Raw genomic sequence first — 24,958 nt, 5'->3', positions numbered from 1 at the left:
TTGTAGTCAGTTCTTATAACTCCTCCTCCTTGGTCTGGTGGTAGAGCGTCCGCCTGGAGAGCGGAAGGTCCGGAGTTCGAACCCCGGCCGCGTCATACAATAATCTTGGACACCACGCTAAACCCCATTTAACCTCACCCCTCATCTTATAACAGACTCAGTTTTGGCTCTGTTTAAATCATAATTCACCGTCTGTTCCAGAAGTGCATATAAACCTTTTCATTATGGTAGCTGCAGACAAGAGATTCAGTTTTCAAGCCATACTTCGTTAGACATATTTTAAATACGAACCGAAACTTGTGTAGCTTGACGCACGTGACTTTACACGCCGTCTTCCCAAATAGGAGTCATATTACAAGTTCACAACTTTGCTTTTAATACATCTTGAGGAAATGGGGTAAATGAAGTTTAAAGTTGTTCTGAATTATTCATGTGCTTTCACAATCCATGAACGATACCAGAAGTAATATCTAGACGGGTATTGCATATTGCGGAAGGATTTCAATTTTAAAGTCGTGGGTTTTTTCTCAAAGTTGTATCATCTAATCTGAAATGCATTTAGGTTGCTCGTTATGCTGGCTGTAGGCATGGAGATTCAATCTGGCGTGAGGTTGTAGCAGGCTTGTGCTTTACCAAACCGTAGGTGATCACACTGGAAGGGCATGTTGGTACGGCTGGTTCTGCTTTTGATTAAAAATTTGCAAGTACTTTAAAACTTGTTGAAACAGTTTATTAAAAAAGACCAATCAATGGTTGAAATTGCCTACCCGTCAGCTTTGGAAGAGTAGCGCTTTTTCTTTTGGTAACAAAAACACAGTCTAATTCAGGTTCGATTATACCACTTGCGGACCAATCAGAATGCAGGATTCTGGATCAGTGGACATAAAAATATGACATGTCCTTATTATCTAGGATATGTTGCACCGTTTGTCACTACTAACATTACAAAACACTTGTTAGTTTGTTGTTTAACCCCGCACTCAACACTATTCCAGCTATATGACGGCGGTCTGTAAAAAATCTTGACCAGACAATCAAGTGATTTTTACCATGAGCATCGATCCATACAATTGGGATACAATGACGAGCATCAAACAAGTCAGCGAGCTCGACCACCCGATCCCGTTAGTCGCCTCTTACGACAAGAATAGTTGCCTGTTACGGCAAGTATGGGTTGCTGAAGACCTATTCTAACCCGGCTCTTCACTGGTCACTAGTATTGATTTGCTTATCCACTCATTCTGGAGCTGTTTCAACTTCCTCGGTTGGAAACGCCCTTCTCTCCGTTTCTAGCTATGGATCAGTTGACCTGGGAAGTATGCCACGAGTTTCACTTATTAATATTTCAATCTTTATTCAGTTGAAAGCCACACGCTGATATAAATAGCCCGCAAGGTGGCAGTGTTTCAGCTTCGAACAGTGACTGGCGATCTAAACACAACCGAATGTCGAGAGAAGCTCGATCACCATTGAACGTCAAACTTGGTATCAACTTGAATGGCAAACCTTGGGTACCACAACTGGCTCCATAATCAGACATAAGTCGATACAGTTTCTGTAGTTTGATCACAAAAAATCGAATCTGGCGTTTTTGAGTGTCTGCCTTAATTACAGAGGGCGGAGCTTATTCATGGCTGCGCTATTCAGTAGCAGAGCACATGGCCATGTGAACAATGTGATGTATTCGTGGTCAAATTACAACGTACTGTAGGTTTACGGATGAACAGCAGTATAACAACTGTTTTGGAAAACATAACAGCAATTGACGTTAGTAACATAAGTATTAGCAACTAGATTTAAAAAAAATCTACAACCTATTAGGGCTTTTTGTTAAGGTTTTGGTCACTTGCATTGAATATTGATAATATCACACAATAACCAGATTCAAGTGACAGACATTCTTTTTTTTAAATCGTGTTTTCAAATAAAGATTGTGCACACATGCCTAAATTGGGAGTTTGTTCCGGGGAATTTGTCAGTTCATTTTATGGTCGTTATTGTGAGATTGTTAGTGATTTGGACGACGAATCTTGTGATGACGCCATAAACAAGGCTGTGTGCATCACGTTGTTGAAAACAATTGACCCGGAAGAAGATTATCGCGGCATTGATATTAGGACAGACGCTCATCATGGATGGAGGAAATATGGGAGCGACATTGTTGCTTTGAGTTGTGAAACCAAAATATGTGTTCATGCGGAGAGAGAATACATGCATGGCATTTGTAAGTTTTTGGACTATCTTGAAAATAATGTTTGAATCGATGTCCACGCACAGATATAAATACTGCTGTGAACAACTGTTTTTCTGACATCGACTCGAAGTATGTAAAGAAAATAATACTTGGCATCAAACAGGGAATTAAAATCTGTCACGGGACCCGCGAAGTTTAGTTTCACGGCGTGACCAGGCCCTCGAATGTGTGTGTGTGTGTGTGTGTGTGTGTATGTGTGTGTGTGTGTGTGTGTGTGTGTGTGTGTGTGTGTGTGTGTGTGTGTGTGTGTGTGTGTGTGTGTGTGTGTGTGTGTGTGTGTGTGTGATCAGTGCCAGAGATTAACCTCTCGAAAGATTCTCTTAGGAGTAAAGGGTTAGATAGCCGTGAACATTAAATGAGTGGATCACTGAAAAACAGTCCTGTCATGCATTGTGTATGTGGCCAAAGTGGAAAGGTCGTAATCACCGTCCAAAAAAACATCTACAACCTAAAAAAGACAGAATACATAGATTCACAGAGCACACACCTTGCATTCTAATCAAGCACCCTTTGTCATCATATTATCTACATAAGTTGAGAATCAATGGCACAAAATTGCCTTTTGAAAATGGTTCAGTCTGTCTGCCGGGGTCATTAGAAAAACAATGCAGACACTTGTTTTATAAAACATTACTCGTCAGGAAATTGACAAAATATAGTAAGTCATTAACATACACATGAATAGAGGTTACTGAGATAATTATTCTTTTAACATTTCAAGGTTTCTCAGTGTATGAAATATTGCAATTATTCCAGTCTAATCCCTAAAAAATCTAAAGGTTTTCAATTGCGTGGATCAATGCTCATGGTGTCAATCACTGGATTGTCTCGATTATTTACAGACCGCCGTCATATAGCTGGAATATTGCTGAGTGTGACGTTAAACAACAAACAAACAAACAAACAAACAAACAAACAAAGGTTTTCAAGTGGATGATCGATGACTCGCCTTACTATGGTAACATTAACGTATTTTGTATTTTCTTTATGTATTGAAAACAATATAATGGAATGATAATAGCAGTCAAACCGAAGTCAGATTTTGAATACTGTGGTAGCATCTGGCTACAATTTCCGCAATTAGAAGTAACACGAGCTGTGAAACTTACTTATGAATATTTAACTAAAAACTTCAAAACGAAACTTCCGCGAAACACAATGTAGTGTAACGATTTCACTTTGTCGTCCATTGCCTCTACGTTAGATCAGCTACATACGAACTTGCTACAAATAGCCTTTATTACTCTGACATTACCAACAATGTCGGCTGAATTCAGACCAACTTCTCATCAGAAATACGCTGATGAAATCCTCCTTTCTCATGACGAAGGACAAGGGATCAAAGAAAACAAGCCAAGCGAGTACGAATCCATTGATGAAACTACTGCTGGTAGTTACGCTAGCACCGACCACAGCAATCCTGTTTCTGTTGAATATAACTACATTGACGATGTCAACCCAGCCTCTGGTTATCAGGCTACTGAAGGAAGCCAATCAGAAGCTAATGACTATGAATGCATTGCTGGAACCAACCCTGCGTATGATTACATTGAAGTGATAACCGAGCCACGTACGGTAAGAGTTGAAATATTGTTTTTAAAGCAAAGGTTTCAAAGTTTATGTGACGTTTGGCTGTGTGATGTTTTCGGTTCATTTTGGAGATGAATGTTATTTTCATATTTGCGGGTTTTATTGAGTAACCAATAACATAACCCAATAAACAAAACAAAAAGAAGAAATTAGCATTGTTTGTAATTTCAAAATCCAACGAAAGACATCATAGACATGGAACAAAATCCCAGAAACAGCGTGTAACAAAGTCATTATGACATCACTGACATTGAACAGAGAGTAACAATATTCCTTCGTTAATTTCAGCTTATGTCTAAGTGTAAGAAGACCATTCTTTTTCTCGTTCCCATATTTGCCAGTGTGATAGTGAACATCACAGTTGGGTTCTACACGTCCTTGGTGTTTTTTCTCCGGGTCGTCTTCAGAAGAGATTCCAGGGAAGACAGAAAGACGCTCCCTGAAGTACTAATCACATTTTGTGTGTTTTCTGCACTGGCAGGTAATTGATTTTAAGATAACTGAGTGATTATTGTTTACGTGGCTCTGTGCATTTGTTCAGCAACAGCATAGCCGGGAACGTCAGAAATTGGCTTCACACACTGTACCCGCGTGGTGACTCGAAACCGAGGCTTCGGATTGACGAGTGACCTTTTTAACCATCTAAGATAAATTCACCTTGGTCTCCAACGTCATGTTGGTGTTGTTTTGTTTTTGCTCGAGTGTATTTATTCATGACTAACATACGTAACGTTTCCAGATAGAAACTACATATTGTTACATTTTCATTTAGTCACAAATAGTGTAACTTTCTGTTGCATACCTGTGGTGTGTTTCAGCTGCTTCCTGTGCGCCGCTTATGATCAAATACGGCTTCCGGAAGGTCGCCCTGGGCGGAAGTGTTCTACTCATCTGTTGCTCTTACTTTTTGTCATTGACAACCACAGCCGATATACTGGGTATCCCATTTGGCATCATGGGAGGTCTGTCAAAGTCTTTAAAATATTTATATGGATTATGCAAATTAGACATATTTCCCAAACCGGGATTGTTTGGGGGTTTTAGTATGTAGTTTTCGTGACCTTTCATAAATTTGTTCCAAGTTGAGTGCAAAAATGGTCTAGATTGCCTGGACTACTTGTAGAGTTTTTTGTTTGTTTCAGACGACATATATGTTGGCCACTAAACATACACACTATTTTTAGGCCTAACGTAAGAACGCTATATTCACCTTACCTTTCGCACTGCTGTTTGTAATAAACTATGCATATTTTAAAAGGATTATTCCGTGTATCCATGTTGGACTGAATATGACAAAATGGAAGTGCGAGTAGTATTTGCTGAAGACTTGACGCATTTTAGTAGACATTTGAGTAGGGCAGATACATTCAAACGCTTATGAGAGTATTTTCAAATGCAGTTCCGTGGCCAACTCACACACTCACTCACTCAAATGCAGTTAATTGTCAAAGACAGTAAGTGTAAAAGGTATGGATTCTTTTATCGAAACCAACTTCTGCTGATCACTTGCCTTTGTTGACAAATATTCTGGACCAATAAGTTTGAGATATAGAATATGTACATATATTTCAGGCTGTCCACTACAAAAGGAGGACATAACATTATCAATAATTTGTCTTGGGATATTTGACCTTGATAAAGGCCTTACGAAATCTTTGTCAGGTTTTACTGTGGGTCTTCTTCGGACGATTGGCGTTGTAGCTACCGTGGACCACCTCTACACTCGTCCAGCTCTCGCACTTCTTATCAGCCACACCAGCTTCACCGTTGGGAACATCATTGGTATCATTGCCATCGTGGTCGGCCTTCCTCATGGATCGGATGTGTCACATTCAATGAGAGTGTTTGTGATAACTGCTGTGATAGGACTTGTCGCTGGTAGTTTTCTGCAGAAGAACTCACAGACCCAGCAGAATGCGCCCAAGCTGTTCAAACACCCACCGTTTTATTTCCTCCTCTCGATAAGACTTGCTGCCTCTGTTGGTAGGTTTTCAAATGCATCGCTAAACTTGAATCAGGGTGAACGGCTCAGCAAGTGCTCTGAGGTGTTCTAAAGCGATGTGCACAGCCCCGTTCCTTATGTCCCACAACCTGCGCCTGATTGGTTCGATAACCAGATCCTCCCCCCACCCCTCCAAAAAAACAAACAAAAAAAAAACAAACAAAAAACAAAAAACAAACTAGGGTGTCTTGGATGTCTGACCCTGACATTGAACTTGGTATATCAACTGTATCTAACAAAAAACAAGGATTTATAAAATTTGATATTATTAGTCGTTATTGAATAGATAACTAATGATAATATCTGTTGAATTTGGTCGGCCCCTTATCTTAAGACTATTTTCTACAAATGAGCCTGACCCATTTAGTTGTTGCGGCATGTAATTCATAGTTGTGTGCTATTACCTTATAGGATTATAGGAATGTTGTTCGTGTCTGATGATAGTACTCATGGATTTATTTCTGTCTTACAGGGTTGTCAATCCTTCTGACAGAAATCGTCATAATCGGCACACTACTTATCCACATCAATTGGTTCGTTGTCATTTGTCTGTTCGCCAGTCAGTTTTTTGTGCTGGTAATACTGGTAAATTTCCAGAATCAAAAGCTAAAAAAGCCTGCCCTTTTATTGATGGGAATATCGGTCCTAGCTGTCGGCCTTGTCATCATGACACACCAGGTGGCGTTTGGTAGCACTTGGGCTGTCATCATTCCCCTTGGAGCTGCCAAAGGTGGGTTAACTAATGAACGTACCTCATATATTCCACGCACATACTATGTATTCTTCCTGTTTGCAGGCGCCGTAATTCACTGTGCAGAATAGTGTCCCTTAGGTGCGCGGGAAATCTGCGCTCGGTGGTTCATAATGTTTCTAGGTTTGTCAGCACCATACAATGCTTGTGGGTTTCACCTAAGGGATAGAAAACTAACACCTGCATCACTTGGGCTTGCCTCCCTCATCCTGCTGAGACGCCGGGATATACCTGGAAAACAAAGCGGTGTTAAACCCAACTCACTCACTCACACTCTAATTTTGTGATATATCTCTTATGCAGTCCTGTGTTTTGTATGTATGTTTCTATGCCGCTTTTTGCAATATTTCTGCAATATCACGGTGGGGGACACACATTGTACCCATGTGGAGAATCCAAGCTGGGTCTTCGGCATGACGAGCGAACGCTTTAACCACATGGCTGTCCCAACGCCCAAGACTTACAGACTTTGTACTATCATTTTGCAGCTCTCTCTCAAATAATGCTGCCATTAGCGTTGGTCAACACTACGGGTAGAAGCAACTTGAAACTGGCCCTCCCAGTGCTGGGCTGCTTCGAGGAGATTGGGGGACTTATCAGCAGCTCCCTCCTGCGTAGGTTATGTTCTGTGTTACTTCAATTTAATTTACCTAAGCCAGTCACACTGGAAACAGTGCCACAATGGCTTAAAATGAAGAAAGCACTTTTACACTGTCATCAAACAATACTTAATGTCTATATCTGTCTGTTTGTCAGCATCAACAATGCTGTGTAATATATAATCTATGATTGTCATCAGCTGGAATACAGATAGATTGATTGAGCTTCGTATGGGTACTTTTTAAAATAAATTCCATTTCTGAAAAGAAGTAACAGGTTTCTTTTTTAAGGGTATGAATAAATTACCAAATGACCGCTCAGGCGTCAATCTGAAAATCAGTTTAACGTTGAATGAATCATTTCATATAATTTGTGGAGAGCAACTGTTAATTGGAAGTTCCCTAACAGTTCCGTATGACAATATTATGATGAACAACTTTTACCATGTCAGTATAGCAACGTGTTTTACTAATTCCCCACTCATTTAGAGATGTGACACATAGTTCATTATCTTATTCACAGTTCTTTCTGGACCACTCCCCCCTCGAGATGATGCAGGTGAGCTTCTGTATGTATGTTCCATTTATTTTCAGTACAATTTCACTTTTTAATGCTTTTTGTTCGTTGTATCCGTACTAATTTGCTCTGGAAGACATGTACGTGTAGCGTCTACCTTACCGAGCCATGAACGTGCATCGATTATGAATCCGCTTTTGCAGGTTAATGTCTCTGAAATATAGGTCAATATTTATTTTCAAAGCCACCTCTTTCAATGATACAAAACATAATATTTTATTTTACTAAGAAATAAATGTTCACACGTGAAAATGAAGACATAAGTCATTCCCATAATTTATGAACTAACTCGACGCAAAAAGGTTATTTAATTAAAGGGACAAAAGCCGTCGTGACATCATTTCTTGTCAATGTGTATAATACTATTTTTCGAATATCGTGACAATTACTTCATGATAATTTATACATATTCATGTAGATTCCATGTACAAAGTTAATAAATTCACACGAAGATCATATCAGTACCATCGACTAGAAATGATCAACTTTCTATGAATCCAGTGCATATACGTTGTAACCACGGAGGATAATAGTGTCACGACTGTCTCAGAAAAGTGTTTATCACAAACACCACAAACATGATCACTGTTAGTTAAGCTTTCTATATTTAACATTTCAGCAAATATCAAAATATCCCCAGCAAATGGCCCCTTGTATTTTGGGGGAGTGTCCCTGATCATTGCCGGAGTTGGTGCCATCATTGCATGGGTGCTGATAAAACGCTGGACCCCTCTCGGTGATGAGTCGGAGGAAGAGGACCATGTTGAGGACCATGTTGAGGAGACAGAGGACCATGTTGAGGAGACAGAGGACCATGTTGAGGAGACAGAGGACCATGTTGAGGACCATGTTGGGGAGACAGATGACCATGTTGGGGAGACAGAGGACCATGTTGAGGAGACAGAGAACCATGTTGGGGAGACAGAGGACCATGTTGGGGAGACAGAGGACCATGTTGGGGAGACAGAGGACCATGTTGGGGAGACAGAGGACCATGTTAAGGACCATGTTGGGGAGACAGAGGACCATGTTGGGGAGACAGATGACCATGTTGGGGAGACAGAGGACGATGTTGGGGAGACAGAGGACCATGTTGGGGAGACAGAGGACCATGTTGGGGAGACAGAGGACCATGTTGAGGACCATGTTGGGGAGACAGAGGACCATGTTGGGGAGACAGAGGACCATGTTGAGGACCATGTTGGGGAGACAGATGACCATGTTGGGGAGACAGAGGACGATGTTGGGGAGACAGAGGACCATGTTGGGGAGACAGAGGACCATGTTGGGGAGACAGATGACCATGTTGGGGAGACAGAGGACCATGTTGAAGACCATGTTGGGGAGACAGAGGACCATGTTGGGGAGACAGAGGACCATGTTGGGGAGACAGAGGACGATGTTGGGGAGACAGAGGACCATGTTCGGGAGATAGGTGACCATGTTGAGGAGACAGAGGACCATGTTGAGGAGACAGAGGACCATGTTGAGGACCATGTTGGGGAGACAGATGACCATGTTGGGGAGACAGAGGACCATGTTGAGGAGACAGAGGACCATGTTGGGGAGACAGAGGACCATGTTGGGGAGACAGAGGACCATGTTGAGGACCATGTTGGGGTGACAGATGACCATGTTGGGGAGACAGATGACCATGTTGGGGAGACAGAGGACGATGTTGGGGAGACAGAGGACCATGTTGGGGAGTCAGATGACCATGTTGGGGAGACAGAGGACCATGTTGAAGACCATGTTGGGGAGACAGATGACCATGTTGGGGAGACAGAGGACCATGTTGAGGAGACAGAGAACCATGTTGGGGAGACAGAGGACCATGTTGGGGAGACAGAGGACCATGTTGGGGAGACAGAGGACCATGTTGAGGACCATGTTGGGGAGACAGAGGACCATGTTGGGGAGACAGATGACCATGTTGGGGAGACAGAGGACCATGTAGGGGAGACAGAGGACCATGTTGAGGAGACAGATGACCATGTTGAGGAGACAGAGGACCATGTTGGGGAGACAGAGGACCATGTTGGGGATCATGTTGGGGAGACAGAGGACCATGTTGGGGATCATGTTGGGGAGAAAGAGGACCATGTTGGGGAGACAGAGGACCATGTTGAGGACCATGTTGGGGAGACAGAGGACCATGTTGGGGAGACAGAGGACCATGTTGAGGAGACAGAGAACCATGTTGGGGAGACAGAGGACCATGTTGGGGAGACAGAGGACCATGTTGGGGAGACAGAGGACGATGTTGGGGAGACAGAGGACCATGTTGAGGACCATGTTGGGGAGACAGAGGACCATGTTGGGGAGATAGATGACCATGTTGAGGAGACAGATGACCATGTTGAGGAGACAGAGTACCATGTTGAGGACCATGTTGGGGAGACAGATGACCATGTTAGGGAGACAGAGGACCATGTTGAGGAGACAGAGGACCATGTTGGGGAGACAGAGGACCATGTTGGGGAGACAGAGGACCATGTTGAGGACCATGTTGGGGGGACAGAGGACCATGTTGGGGAGACAGATGACCATGTTGGGGAGACAGAAGACGATGTTGGGGAGACAGAGGACCATGTTGGGGAGTCAGATGACCATGTTGGGGAGACAGAGGACCATGTTGAGGACCATGTTGGGGAGACAGATGACCATGTTGGGGAGACAGAGGACCATGTTGAGGAGACAGAGATCCATGTTGGGGAGACAGAGGACCATGTTGGGGAGACAGAGGACCATTTTGGGGAGACAGAGGACCATGTTGAGGACCATGTTGGGGAGACAGAGGACCATGTTGGGGAGACAGATGACCATGTTGGGGAGACAGAGGACCATGTAGGGGAGACAGAGGACCATGTTGAGGAGACAGATGACCATGTTGAGGAGACAGAGGACCATGTTGGGGAGACAGAGGACCATGTTGGGGATCATGTTGGGGAGACAGAGGACCATGTTGGGGATCATGTTGGGGAGACAGATGACCATGTTGGGGAGACAGAGGACCATGTTGAGGACCATGTTGGGGAGACAGATGACCATGTTGGGGAGACAGAGGACCATGTTGAGGAGACAGAGGACCATGTTGAGGACCATGTTGGGGAGACAGATGACCATGTTGGGGAGACAGAGGACCATGTTGGGGAGACAGAGGACCATGTTTGGGAGACAGAGGACCAGGTTGAGGAGGCAGACGACACTGGTTAAATGGAGACAGAGGACACTGGCAATTGATGAAAACAGCATGAAAACTGTCAATATAGGCTCTGTATGTGGCCATATCACAGCCCATGATGAAAACAGTACCTGTAATTATATTGTCGTGTTACTACATGTTGTTATAGGTATAGTTTTCAGCGAGAAATGATCTTAAAAGTGAGAGCCAGCTCACTGTGCGTCCTACCACTAGCACCGCTAGGTGGCGCCTTTGCAAAATACTTATTGTTACATAAAAGTAGATTCTGTTGTGCGTTCATACATCTTAAGTCAGCGTTCGATTCAGTGTGTAGGACAAGTTTATTTTTCAAACTCTGGATAGGTAATGTTAATGGTAAAATATTTAGAATACAAAAAATACATATGAAAATGTTTAATCTTGTATATTTGTTAATGGTGGCTATACAGATTTCTTCCATTGCCAGTAAGGTGTACGACAGGGATGTGTGTTATCTCCCTTACTGATTTCATTCTTTGTAAATAATATTGTTGATTTTCTTAATTCAGACGGGCAACGTAATATCCAATTAGGAATGATTTAACTTTTTATTCTAATGTTTGAAGATGATATGGTCTTATTTGATAGTACAGTCGTGGGGCGTCAAAGACGCCTCGACAAAATGAAGATTTATTGTCATAAATGGAAAGTGTCTATTAATTTAAGCCAAAGTAAATTTATTGTCTTTGGACGTCGTGGTCGCCTTCGAAGATATGAAAAGTTTTGGTTTGGCACTGACATTATAGAAATCGTTCCTACTTATAAATATTTAGGTGTTCATCGTTCACCATCTGGTAGTTGGTACTTTACACAGAAGACACAAGCACTGCCATCTCCTTGCTTTAAAATCAGGCTCAAAGGATTTTATGAAACTTCCTTATGATGTACTTTTACAGATATTTGATGTCAAATTACTACCTGTTCTTCACTACTGCTCAGAGATATGGGGCTTTCGCCCGTCCCAAGATATTATTAAACTACATGATAGATTCTGTAAGAATATTTTATCCCATTATATGGGCGATTTGTCCCCAATATAGGTGCTCATGGTGAGCTTGGACGTTATTCACTTAAAGTCAATCAACATGTTCATATTGTCAAATATTGGCTGCCACTTGTATCTCAGAAAACTAATATGATCCTTAATCATGCTTATTCATATCAATACAATCTGGCAGAAAAGGGAATAAATTGGTGGGCATTAAAAGTAAAACATATGACTTTTGGCCATGTTTGGGATAGTTAAAGAGTAAATCATATTGGTTTTATTAATAACTTTAAAATAAGATGTATTGATAGAGATAGCCAACAGAGGTCTAGCAGTTTAAGAACTTACTAAAAACTTTCTTTTTATTCTTGTATAAAGCAATATAATGTATTTGAAAATTATCTAGATTGTATTCGACTAAGTGCCTAAGTAACATGTTCTCGTCAAACTTTGCTTATTGAAAATGGAAGGAAGTACAATATAACTAGAGCTAAGAGACTATGTCCATTTTGTGTAAGACCTTTAGTGGAATAACTTTTGTTTACAATGTCCATACTATGACAGTTTGAGGCATAATGTTCTACCTTATTATTTTTACACAAATGTAACTTTTGATAAATTTGTAACTCTCTGTACATCTTAAACCCCATGCATAATTAATGCTTTAGCTACATTTATATTTCTTGCTTTTAAAAGCGTAATAACTTTCTCATTGGCGCTGAAATTGTCTGATTTTTATATCATGTATTGTATAATGGGCCGGTGGCCACTCTACTGAAATAAAGCTTTCTCTCACCCAAGCAATCGATGCATCCTTATTTGAGTAAACCAGTGATACACGGGTAGATTGTAAAACGATAACATGATCATAATAACTTTCTCACAGATACGAAGGCATCTCTATTGGTAGCTTTGTCGAAAATAGTCGATTATTATCGATCACAAAGTTAATTCGACTTCAATGAAAATATTGGACATCTTTGGGTTAGTGGTTAACACTGTAACTAAATCAAATACTTTCTGGTAATCCAGGATAAGGTGAACCAACTCACAAAACGCGTTTGAGACAGAGGCGGTACAGAATATGGGCAAACATATTTGGTTTGTTACAGGTAGAGAGTATGTACGTGCAAGCCATGATGATGAAATCGACTACGCTCACGTGTACACACGTACTGATTATGAGACTATAAAGAGGTCGGTGTGACAAGCTGATACAGAAACCGCAACCGAATGTAAAGACTAGTGCTATGAATATCAAGTTATCTCAATATAAATCAAGTTAGCAATATTACGTTTACAGTATGCTGAAGCCCATAAAAATCACATGGGATTAATGAAGGAGTATGTCATTGAGTCAACTATCAATACTTCAAGGTCTCAACCTTCATTAGACCGCCTCCGTGGTCTAGTGGTAGAGCGTCCGCCCGGAGAGGGGAGGGTCCGGGGTTTGATCCCCGACCACGCCATACCAAAAGACGTTAAAAGATGGTACTTGTTGTTACCCTGTCTGGCGATCGGCATTAAGGGGCTCAAACAAGGACTGGTCGGCTCGGAGTCAGTTTCTGAGTGGGGTATTTCACGTTAAACTGCGACATGGTATCTCAGTGAGCTAGCACTATAAATCGGCATCAGTCCGGACTAGTACAAGCAGCCACACAAACACACACGTACATGCACGTCGCTATATAAGTGCAATAGTCTTGGACGCGACGTTAAACCCCATTTCACCTCCCCTCAACCTTCATTATCATTTGATGAATGACATGACCTACTCTGTATTGCTCTCCTGGCTAAAAAAAAGTATTCCATTTGTTCAGCAAATGAATTCCCTTCATTGTAACGAGACATCTCGATTGTTGTTATCTATGCAAATTTGCTGTCCCTGTTTTCAGAGTCAGCACGTTCTTTTATGTGCTATGGAACTCGCCACTAGAGCTCGTTGTTCGTAGAGACAGGACATGCACATATCCGGCTACTTGTCACGGACCACCCGCAACCCCTTTCTTCACAACGGTACGCGCCATTAGGCGGATATATCTTGGTTTACCAGTAGTACACCTACCGAGAATTGTCTGAAATGGTTGTAGCCATAAACACCATGAGTATCTGGAGATTTTGTATTGCATTCATAACGAATTTTCAAGGTGTTCAATGTTATATCATAATGTGCTTGGAATCAAAAGTGATCATGTTTTTTACTGATACATCACCTTGAAAAACACCACCAACTTTTCTATGTAAGTCTTGCTATTTTATCATCTCTTTTGATACTTTCTAGTTGGAACTTGTCATGCTGTAAAATGAAACTTACTGTTTCATTCTTTTCTCTGTGCCCGAACAACAGTAGCTGTGCAAGAAAGAGGGTTTCGGTGTTGTCAGAAAGCACGACCTGTTAACCCACTGAGATACTTTGGAATGCGTCAACCTGACAGTCACCTCGTTGTAAGCATAACGACTTTGAAACACACTTATTCTAGATCATGCTACAAGTTTCTATGAATGTTAACTATGTATAATGTTATACATTATTGATTGCATGTCATGGTACCCCGACGGCGAGGGACGTTGCTGGATTGTCTGGTCCACACTCAATGATTTTCAGACCGCATCATATAGCTGACATATTGCAGTGTATGGCGTTAATCTAGTGACAAAACCAACCAATACTTTATTCACACTTGCACCAACTCATGAATCACTTAATTCAGAAACAATTTACACTGAATGACAGATAGCAGTGTATGGGTAGAATGTCTACGAATATGCTTTAAACAAGTGGTATACATGTAGGATAGAGACTGTTTCATAACTTGTATCAGCATTTCGACTGTGGAACGTGTTATTCGTGTGTATATTTCCGGTGTGGTCACAGTTTTTCGGATTGGCTGAACAGGTGAGGTGGTGAGGTGAAACGGGGTTTAACGTCGCTTCCAAGATTATTGCACTTATATAGCGACGTGCATGCACGTGTATATTTGTGTGTGACTGCTTGTACTAGTCCGGACTGATGCCGATTTATAGTTCTAGCTCACTGACATACCATGCCGCAGTTTAACTTGAATACCCCTCTCAGACACTGACTCCGAGCCGACCAGTCCTTGTTTGAGCCCCTTAATGCCGAGCACCAGACAGGGTAACAACAAGTACCATCTTTTAAGGTCTTTTTGTATGATACAGTCGGGAATCGATCCCCGGACCTTCCGCTCTCCGGGCGGACGCTCTGCCATTAGACCACGGAGGCGGTCTTGGCTGAACAGAGATTCATCCGTAAATATTATATTTGTAATAGTTACTTTAAATATGCATCATTTAGACAAACAGTATGCAAACGTTTTGGCAAGGGGTGACATGGTGGTCCTGTATATTTCATATCCTATAATTTCCAATCTCATCAAGCTCTAACCGATAATAACGAATGAATGATTAAGCCGGAGATTATACACCTCTTTGAGCATTTCTGTCATTATTTCAACTCTGCCACGGCTTCAAACAGTGAATGAGTATGGTTTAAGCCGCTTTTAGCAATATTCCAGCAATATCACTGTGGGGGACCACAGAAATAGACATTGTATCCATGTCGGGAATCGAACACGGGTCTTCGGCGTGATGAGCTAACGCTTTAACCACTAGGCTACCCGACCGCCCTCACGGCTTCAAACATCTTTCAGCGATCTATTCATATAAGTTTCACAACCAGTGTGCCCGTGTAGGGGATTCGACGTCACAGGCCAAAACAATTTTCAAATATTATGTTCCTGAGATTTGCTATATGTGGCCTTAGTGAATAGAAAAAAGAAAACATATATTCACAGGATACACACGCTATACCACCCAGCACTCTAATCACACACACTGTGTCATTATTGTATCTACATAAATTGACAATCAGTAGCCTATACTGTTTTTTGAATATGGTTACCATGGGGTGAGGGTTATGATTTTACAATGTTCCAGCAAGGGACTCCAGGAATGGGACTCGCACATTGTACCCATGTATGGAATGGAACCTGGGTTTTCGGCGTGACGAGCAAGAAAGATCTGTTTTGAAAGAAGACATTTCAATGTTTTTTTTCCTGTTTGCAAAACAATATTTTTAATTTATATTCCTTGAAAAACGACAATGATTTCAAGTTGACGATCGTTGACAAGCTTAAATATGGTGTGTTACATTCACTTTTCAAATATTTCCTTAAATGAGATAAATATGAAACAGGTTCACTCACAGAATAATCAACATGAAATTGGAAAACCGTTACTCAGTCCAAAGGGTGGTCGCATCAAAGTACAATTTCCAGCAACATGAAGGTTTTGAAACTTACTTATGAACATTTAACTAAACACTACAAAACGAAACTTCACACAAACACACCACAGTGTAACGACTTCATTCTTTCGTCCATGACCTCTACGTTACATCAGCTATAGACAGACTTGCTGACAATACCGACTTATCATCAGGACTCCGATGATGACATCTTCCCTACTCATGACGGAATAAAGATATCGGAGGAACACAAGCCTAGCGAGTACGAGTCCATTGACGTAATTGAATATCACTGACGACATCAAACCAGCCCCTGGTTTTCAGGCGAAGAAAGTTAATCAGAAGCCATGAATGCATTGTTTGAATCAACCCTGTTTATCATTATATTGAAGTAAGGATTCGAAGGATTTGAGGTTTGACTTATGTTTTCGGTTCATTTAGGAGATGCAATGCAATGAATATGCATCCAGGAAACAGAAAGGTACCAGTGTGTAAGGAAGCCGTAATGTCCTCACTGACATTGAACAGATATTAAAGCTATTTCATCGTTAATTTCAGCCTACGACTAAGTATAAGAAGACAGTTCTTTTTCTCGTTCCAATATTTACCAGTGTGATACTGAACATCTCAGGTGGATTCAGCACGTCCCTCCTGTTCCTTCCCCGGATCTTTTTAAGAAGAGAAACCAGTGAAGTTTTCTGCACTGGCAGGTATTTTGCGTTTGAGAGTGATCATACTTTACGCTGCTTTGTGTAAATTGCGGGAACATCAGAAATAGGCTTTCCTAATATGAACCACTGATAATGCAGTTTCGCCGTAACACTAACCCACATGTACCTTAAGAGAGAGGCGTGTGTATTTTCAAGAGGAGTAACACTAACCCACACGTGCCTTGAGACGGCGGCATGTGTATCTTAGAGAGGAGTAACACTTACCCACAAGTGCCTTAAGACGGCGGCGTGTGTATTTTAAAGAGGAGTAACACTTACCCACACGTGCCTTGAGAAGGCGGCGTTTGTATCTTAAAGTGGAGTAAGTCTAACCCACAAGTGCCTTAAGACGGCGGTCTGTGTATCTTTAAAGAGGAGTAACACTAACCCACACGTGCCTTAAGACGGCGGCGTGTGTATGTTAAAGAGGAGTAACACTAACCCACACGTGCCTTGAGACGGTGGCATGTATATCTTTAGGAGGAGTAACACTAACCCACACGTGCCTTGAGACGGCGGCGTGTGTATCATAAGGAGGAGTAACACTAACCCACACGTGCCTTGAGACGGCGGCGTGAGTATGTTAAAGAGGAGTAACACTTACCTACACGTGCCTTAAGACGGCGGCGTGTGTATCAAAAGGAGGAGTAACACTAACCCACACGTGCCTTGAGACGGCGGCGTGTGTATGTTAAAGAGGAGTAACACTAACCCACATGTGCCTTAAGACGGCAGCGGGTGTATCATAAGGAGGAGTAACACTGACCCACACGTGCCTTGAGACGGCGGCGTGTGTATCATAAGGAGGAGTAACACTAACCCACATGTGCCTTAAGACGGCGGCGTGTGTATCTTAAAGAGGAGGAACTCTAACCCACACGTGCCTTGAGACGGCGGCGTTTGTATCTTAAAGTGTAGTAACTCTAACCCACTTGTGCCTTAAGACGGCGGTCTGTGTATCTTTAAAGAGGAGTAACACTAACCCAAACGTGCCTTGAGACGGCGGCGTGTGTATCTTAAAAAGGAGTAACACTTACCCACACGTGCCTTTAGACGGCGGCGTGTGTATCATAAGGAGGAGTAACACTAACCCACACGTGCCTTGAGACGGTGGCATGTATATCTTAAAGAGGAGTAACACTAACCCACACGTGCCTTGAGATGGCGGCGTGTGTATCATAAAGAGGAGTAACACTTACCTATATGTGCCTTAAGACGGCTGCGGGTATATCTTAAAGAGGAGGAACACTAACCCACACGTGCCTTGAGACGGCGGCGTGTGTATCTTAAGAGGAGTAACACTAACCCAGATCTCCCTTAAGACATCGGTGTGTGTATCTTAAAGAGGAGTAACACTAACCTACACGTGTCTTAAGACGGCGGCGTGTCCATCTTAAAGAGGAGTAACACTAACCCACACGTGTCTTAAGACGGCGGTGTGTGTATCTTAAAGAGGAGTAACACTGACCCACATAAGTCTTAAGACGGCTGCGTGTGTATCTTAAAGAGGAGGAACACTGACCCACATGTGTCTTAAGACGGCTGCATGTGTATCTTAAAGAGGAGTAACTCTAACCCACATGTGCCTTAAGACGGCGGCGTGTGTATCTTAAAGAGGAGTAACACTAACCCACACGTGCCTTAAGACGGCGTTGTGTATCTTAAAGAGGAATAACACTAACCCACAAGTGCCTAAAGACGGCAGCGTTTGTATCCTAAAGAGGAGTTACACTAACCCACATGTGCCTTGAGACGGCGGCGTGTGTATCTTAAAGGGGAGTAACACTAACCCACACGTGCCTTAAGACGGTGGCGTGTGCATCTTAAAGAGGAGTAACACTAACCCACAAGTGCCCTGAGACGGCGGCGGGTGTATCTTAAAGAGGAGTAACACTAACCCACACGTGCCTTAAGACGGCGGCGTCTGTATCTAAAAGAGGAGTAACACTAACCCACATGTGCCTTAAGACGGCGGCGTTTGTATCTTAAAGAGGAGTAACACTAAGCCACAAGTGCCTTGAGACGGCGGCGGGTGTATCTTAAAGAGGAGTAACACTAACCCACACGTGCCTTAAGACGGCGGCGTGTGTATCTTAAAGAGGAGTAACACTAACCCACACGTGCCTTGAGACGGCGGCGTGTGTATCTTAAAGGGGAGTAACACTAACCCACACGTGCCTTAAGACGGTGGCGTGTGCATCTTAAAGAGGAGTAACACTAACCCACAAGTGCCTTGAGACGGCGGCGGGTGTATCTTAAAGAGGAGGAACACTAACCCACACGTGCCTTGAGACGGCGGCGTTTGTATCTTAAAGTGGAGTAACTCTAACCCACATGTGCCTTAAGACGGCGGTCTGTGTATCTTTAAAGAGGAGTAACACTGACCCAAACGTGCCTTGAGACGGCGGCGTGTGTATCTTAAAAAGGAGTAACACTTACCCACTCGTGCCTTAAGACGGCAGCGTGTGTATCATAAGGAGGAGTAACACTAACCCACACGTGCCTTGAGACGGTGGCATGTATATCTTAAAGAGGAGTAACACTAACCCACACGTGCCTTGAGATGGCGGCGTGTGTATCATAAAGAGGAGTAACACTTACCTTTATGTGCCTAAAGACGGCGGCGTGTGTATCTTAGAGAGGAGTAACACTAACCCACACGTGCCTTGAGACGGCGGCCGGTGTATCTTAAGAGGAGTAACACTAACCCAGATCTCCCTTAAGACATCGGTGTGTGTATCTTAAAGAGGAGTAACACTAACCCACACGTGTCTTAAGACGGCGGCGTGTCCATCTTAAAGAGGAGTAACACTAACCCACACGTGCCTAAAGACGGCGGCGTGTGTATCTTAAAGAGGAGGAACACTGACCCACATGTGTCTTAAGACGGCTGCGTGTGTATCTTAAAGAGGAGTAACACTGACCCACATGTGTCTTAAGACGGCTGCATGTGTATCTTAAAGAGGAGGAACACGAACCCACACGTGCCTTAAGACGGCGGGGGGTGTATCTTAAAGAGGAGTTACACTAACCCACATGTGTCTTAAGACGGCGGCGTTTCCATCTTAAAGAGGAGTAACTCTAACCCACATGTGCCTTAAGACGGCGGCGTGTGTATCTTAAAGAGGAGTAACACTAACCCACACGTGCCTTAAGACGGCGGTGTGTATCTTAAAGAGGAAAAACACTAACCCACAAGTGCCTAAAGACGGCAGCGTTTGTATCCTAAAGAGGAGTAACACTAACCCACATGTGCCTTGAGACAGGGGCGTGTGTATCTTAAAGGGGAGTAACACTAACCCACACGTGCCTTAAGACGGCGGCGTGTGTATCTTAAAGAGGAGTAACACTAACCCACAAGTGCCTTGAGACGGCGGCGGGTGTATCTTAAAGAGGAGTAACACTAACCCACATGTGCCTTAAGACGGCGGCGTTTGTATCTTAAAGGGGAGTAACACTAACCCACATGTGCCTTAAGACGGCGGCGTGTGTATCTTAAAGAGGAGTAACACCAACCCACATGTGCCTTAAGACGGCGGCGTGTGTATCTTAAAGAGGAGTAACACTAACCGACACGTGCCTTAAGACGGCGGGATGTGTATCTTAAAGAGGAGTAACACTGGCGAAACCGCATGATCGGTGTTTCGAGAAGGGAGCTCACTCCGTTTGCCTTATCGAAAGTTCGAGGTGGGCCCACATTCGAAACTAAACGCACTTGTTGTTGAGAATATGTACTACGTAAACAAACCGGCGTTACGAACTGCTATTTTGTCTATTTAAAATAAGTATTATGACTTATAACTAGATTAGATTGTACAAATGCGAAGACGATACAACAGAACTCACTTCTACGAACATCGCCAAACTAGGTCGTGGGGTCATTAATATTCATGAGTTATTCCTTTTATGGAACAAGTTCTCGGAAAAGTTTGAGGCTTGTATCATGTCCCAGATGAATTCAAGTGTAGACATATTTTTAGGCTTAATTCGCCACCATAATGTATACTGGAAAAAGCAGAATGAGTGGTATTGCCTCTGTAAATTTAATTTGAAGTAGATCTAACTTTCTTCCTTTGTAACTATTTTTACAAAACTAGTGTTGTCACCTATATTAACGTTTTTGAAACTTCAAAGACTTTGTGTGCCTTTCGTGGAATTAACGTCACTCTAGATAATTTATAAATATAGTTCCCATCAATATTACAAAATGAGAATATTATATAAACATAAATATATAATGCATTCAAACATTTGATTAAGAATACGTTTCACCTTAGGCATAAGCTGGGCATTTAAAAGCTGGACCAACAACGTACAACGTGAATGACGCCATTTCTCGCAAATACGAAAACAACGGAAATCGCTCCCGTTTCAAATTAGAGTGACCTCCCTTTCCAAATATGAACCACTGATAATGCGGTTTCGACCTAACAATAACCGACATGTGCCTTTAGACGGCGGCGTGTGTATCTTAAAGAGGAGTAACACTAACCGACATGTGCCTTAATACGGCGGCGTGTGCATCTTAAAGAGGAGTAACACCAACCCACATGTGCCTTAAGAAGGCGGCGTGGGCATCTTAAAGAGGAGTAACACTAACCCACATGTGCCTTCAGACGGCGGCGTGTGCATCTTAAAGAGGAGTAACACTAACCCACATGTGCCTTAAGACGGCGGCGTGTGTATCTTGAAGAGGAGTAACACTAACCCACATGTGCCTTAAGACGGCGGCGTGTGTATCTTAAAGAGGAGTAACACTTACCCACATGTGCCTTAGGATGGCGGCGTGTGTATCTTAAAGAGGAGTCACACTAACCCACATGTGCCTTGTATCTTAAAGAGGAGAAACGGCAACCTTCTTGTGACGGCGGCGTGTGTATCTTAAAGAGGAGTCACACTAACCCACATGTGCCTTGTATCTTAAAGAGGAGAAACGGCAACCTTCTTGTGACGGTGGAGTGTGTATCTTAAAGAGGAGTAACACTAACCAACACGTGCCTTAAGACGGCGGCGTGTGTATCTTAAAGAGGAGTAACACCAACCTTCTTGTGACGGCGGCGGGTGTATCTCAAGGAGGCATAACATTAACCTACATGAGCCCAAAGAAGGCGGTGGGTGTATCTTAAAGTCGGCGACGGGTATATTTTTAAGAGGAGTAACGCCAATCTGTCTTGGCCTTGAGTCGGGTGTATCTTAAAGATTCATAACACCAACCCACTTGTGACGGCGGCGGGTGTATCTTATAGAGGCATAATGTAAAACCTACTTGGGCCTTAAGGCGGCGGCGGGTGTATCTTAAAGAGGAGTAACGCCAACCGACATGGGCCTTGAATCGGGTGTATCTTAAAGATTCATAACACCAACCTACTTGTGACGGCGGCGGGTATATCTTATAGAGGCATAACGTTAACCTACTTGGGCGTTAAAGCGGTGGCGGGTGTATCTTTAAGAGGAGTAACGCCAACCGAAATGGGCCTTGAGTTGGCTGTTTCTTAAAGATTCATAACACCAACCTACTTGTGACGGCGGCGGGTATATCTTATAGAGGCATAACGTTAACCTACTTGGGCGTTAAAGCGGTGGCGGGTGTATCTTTAAGAGGAGTAACGCCAACCGAAATGGGCCTTGAGTTGGCTGTATCTTAAAGATTCATAACACCAACCTACTTGTGACGGCACGGGTGTATCTTATAGAGGCATAACATTAACCTACTTGGGACTTAAGACCGCGGTGTGTGTCTAATTAAAGAGGAGTAACGCCAACCTTCTTGTACCTTGAGTCGGCGGCGGGTGTATCTTTTTGAGGCATAACGTAACGTCAACCTACCTTGGCCTTTAGTCGCCGAAGGCCGTGGCGGTGGAGGGCCAGAGCCACCTGGTTGACCATGCGTGTACGACGTGATCAATAAGAACAGAAGCGGAACACAGGACATGACGTAGATTAAGCACGCAGGCGCAGTTGACTTCAACTCTTACTCTCAACTACGTGCTGTGTTAAGCTGTGTTCTCACTGACGCCTTTTAAACCGTCTGAACCTACATGTGACAGGGTTTAACCAATCAAAAATACTCTTGTCGATCTTGTAATTACTAAACATATGTACATGACCTGCCATCATGAAAGTTGCTAATGTTGACGGATGTTTTCTTGTCGTGTAGTCGACACACAATGACTCTAACATGCATTTTTGATGCACAAAACTTCCAACATGAACACATAGAAACGTGGACATTAAAGTCCACATTGATTTCTGGGGTATTTGTTACACGTAACATCCCGTAAGTATTATGAGTGGAAGATAAATAAATATATAGAAACCAACCGGACCAGATATCTTATTTTTATAGGAAGTCCTTGCAAATTTGATTTCAATCCATCAAACACCTCTTTGTCTTGTGGTTGGTCTTGTGGATAGAGCGTCTGCCAGGAGAGTGGAATGACGTTGGTTCGATAACAACCTTAACTGCACATTGGCAATGTCACACACACCTTACGAATGCTATATCTGGGGAGAAATCGGGCACCAGAACAGGAATCATACCACAGTGTCATCACAAACAGATCTTAGTGCTCACTACCGCTACACATAGGCCTCTGGACATCCCATTACAGGTCACGTCAGTACGATCTTTCATTTGACCAATGAGAGCGCTGAAGTGAAAGTCCGAGTGTGTTTTCTAATCATGCAGCCTTAGGTTAATAAACTATATGACGGCAACACCAGATACTATCCAGTCTCTATCATTAACACGGGGCATCTCTTGCTTCAATTAAATAAAAAAATTGAAACGGAAGAGACTTGCCATAGACCGGGGAATATACTTTCATACGATATCGATCGTTTATGACATTCCAAATCTTGCCAAAATATTTTTCAAAGCGTTGCCTGGATTGGATGTCCACAGTTTGAAAATTGAGCCGTAAAGCTCGAGAAAGCTGCTTTCTGATTGGCTAACGTCGACTTCCTGTTAGTCATTCATTGGTCAGTCAAAGTTCTGACGTGAACTGTAATGGGATTCCCTCTGATGCTTTTTAAGCTGTAGCGAGCACAAAGATCTTATTTTATGAGTTTGATCATTACCCCTATTGGTTATACCTTCTGTGTTTTTAAATTTGAGTCTAACTGTACCTTGACCATAAGAGCGCATGGAAAACTGTGTTCTCTTGGAACGCTTATGTATTCACTGGCCAATAGGTTAACCATCTTAGAGATTGCCGAAAAGGGGTCACAGACATGGACAGACATAAACAAGTGCTACTCCACAGCAGGATCAAATACTTATATTCTCAAGCATGCTATGGTGTCATGGTCATAATTACACTCGGTTTCAAATCACAATAACCACATCGGAAAAAGTTTATTTGAGGCCTCGCCGTCATCGCCGATGCTAATACTATTGAACGGAACCTATTTCTCAATCTTTGTTGGTATGCATTTTGAAATATTGATATATGAGGGGTGCAACGCGACTGGGATTGTATAACCTGATCATAGGGAGCCCGATCCCTGCTACCAAAGGGGCATACCCATCATTTGTAGCAACAGCTTACCTGCTTCCTGTCTGAGGAAGGCCGCAGCTCCATAACAATTAATATAATACTGCATGCAATGAAATGTCCACCAGTATCTTGAATACCACTTTGTAAAACGTCATGATCGTTGTTGTCCTGTTTTTATACCTTGGGGCCAGCGCGTTCAATCACCAATGTAACAAAATGCGCTGAGTACGATCTTTTAAGATCTTTTGGTACGACGCGGCCAGATTTCACGTGCCTACAGTGCTTTTATTGCCGTTTCATTTCCCTCGCATCATCGGCGTCAGTTTAGATCAAAAGTGTGTGTGTCAAAATGTTGTTTAAAAAAAATTATTTTACATGTTTGGTAAAAGCTGTAGATACCTCTCTCCCACACAGTATACAGTTCTTGTTTTATCACATTTATGCTGAGCGCCAGGCAGAGAAAACTCAAATTTCAACTTTTAACGGGTTATTTTCGGT

The 24,958-nt window shown here is 42.7% G+C and overlaps 2 protein-coding genes across 2 annotated transcripts in view; one reads left to right on the top strand and one right to left on the bottom strand.

The window, feature by feature from the left end:
* LOC139457909 (uncharacterized) overlaps positions 1 to 22,893 on the bottom strand; it is a 38,730-nt gene extending 15,837 nt beyond the window's left edge. Inside the window, exon 1 of the mRNA XM_071239250.1 lies at positions 22,788 to 22,893. Within this exon, the coding sequence (XP_071095351.1) occupies positions 22,788 to 22,893 (106 nt within the window). The remainder of the gene's footprint in view (positions 1 to 22,787) is intronic.
* On the top strand, positions 3,515 to 13,936 carry LOC139458009 (uncharacterized). Its single transcript, XM_071239327.1, has 12 exons — positions 3,515 to 3,829; positions 4,133 to 4,325; positions 4,663 to 4,806; positions 5,507 to 5,827; positions 6,319 to 6,576; positions 7,086 to 7,220; positions 7,720 to 7,755; positions 8,393 to 8,589; positions 9,322 to 9,546; positions 9,778 to 9,930; positions 10,030 to 10,440; positions 13,880 to 13,936. Exons 1-12 carry the CDS (start codon positions 3,515 to 3,517, stop codon positions 13,934 to 13,936), a joined length of 2,445 nt encoding a protein of 814 aa, XP_071095428.1.
* Positions 22,894 to 24,958: the final 2,065 nt, after the last annotated feature.

This window comes from Haliotis cracherodii, unplaced genomic scaffold (genome assembly GCF_022045235.1).
Source record: "Haliotis cracherodii isolate W230 unplaced genomic scaffold, xgHalCrac1.p SCAF_12, whole genome shotgun sequence".
NCBI classification, from domain to species: Eukaryota; Metazoa; Mollusca; class Gastropoda; order Lepetellida; family Haliotidae; genus Haliotis; species Haliotis cracherodii.
The sequence above is the reverse complement of the archived record's forward strand: the minus strand, read 5'-3'. Positions and strand labels throughout refer to the sequence as shown.

Excerpts from the sequence above, each read along its gene's own strand:
- LOC139458009 (XM_071239327.1), top strand. The coding sequence starts at position 3,515 with ATGTCGGCTGAATTCAGACCAACTTCTCATCAGAAATACGCTGATGAA. Across the intron at positions 5,828-6,318 it reads AAGACTTGCTGCCTCTGTTG|GGTTGTCAATCCTTCTGACA; the intron begins GTAGGTTTTCAA and ends TCTGTCTTACAG. Across the intron at positions 8,590-9,321 it reads TTGAGGAGACAGAGGACCAT|ACAGAGGACCATGTTGGGGA; the intron begins GTTGAGGAGACA and ends CATGTTGAGGAG.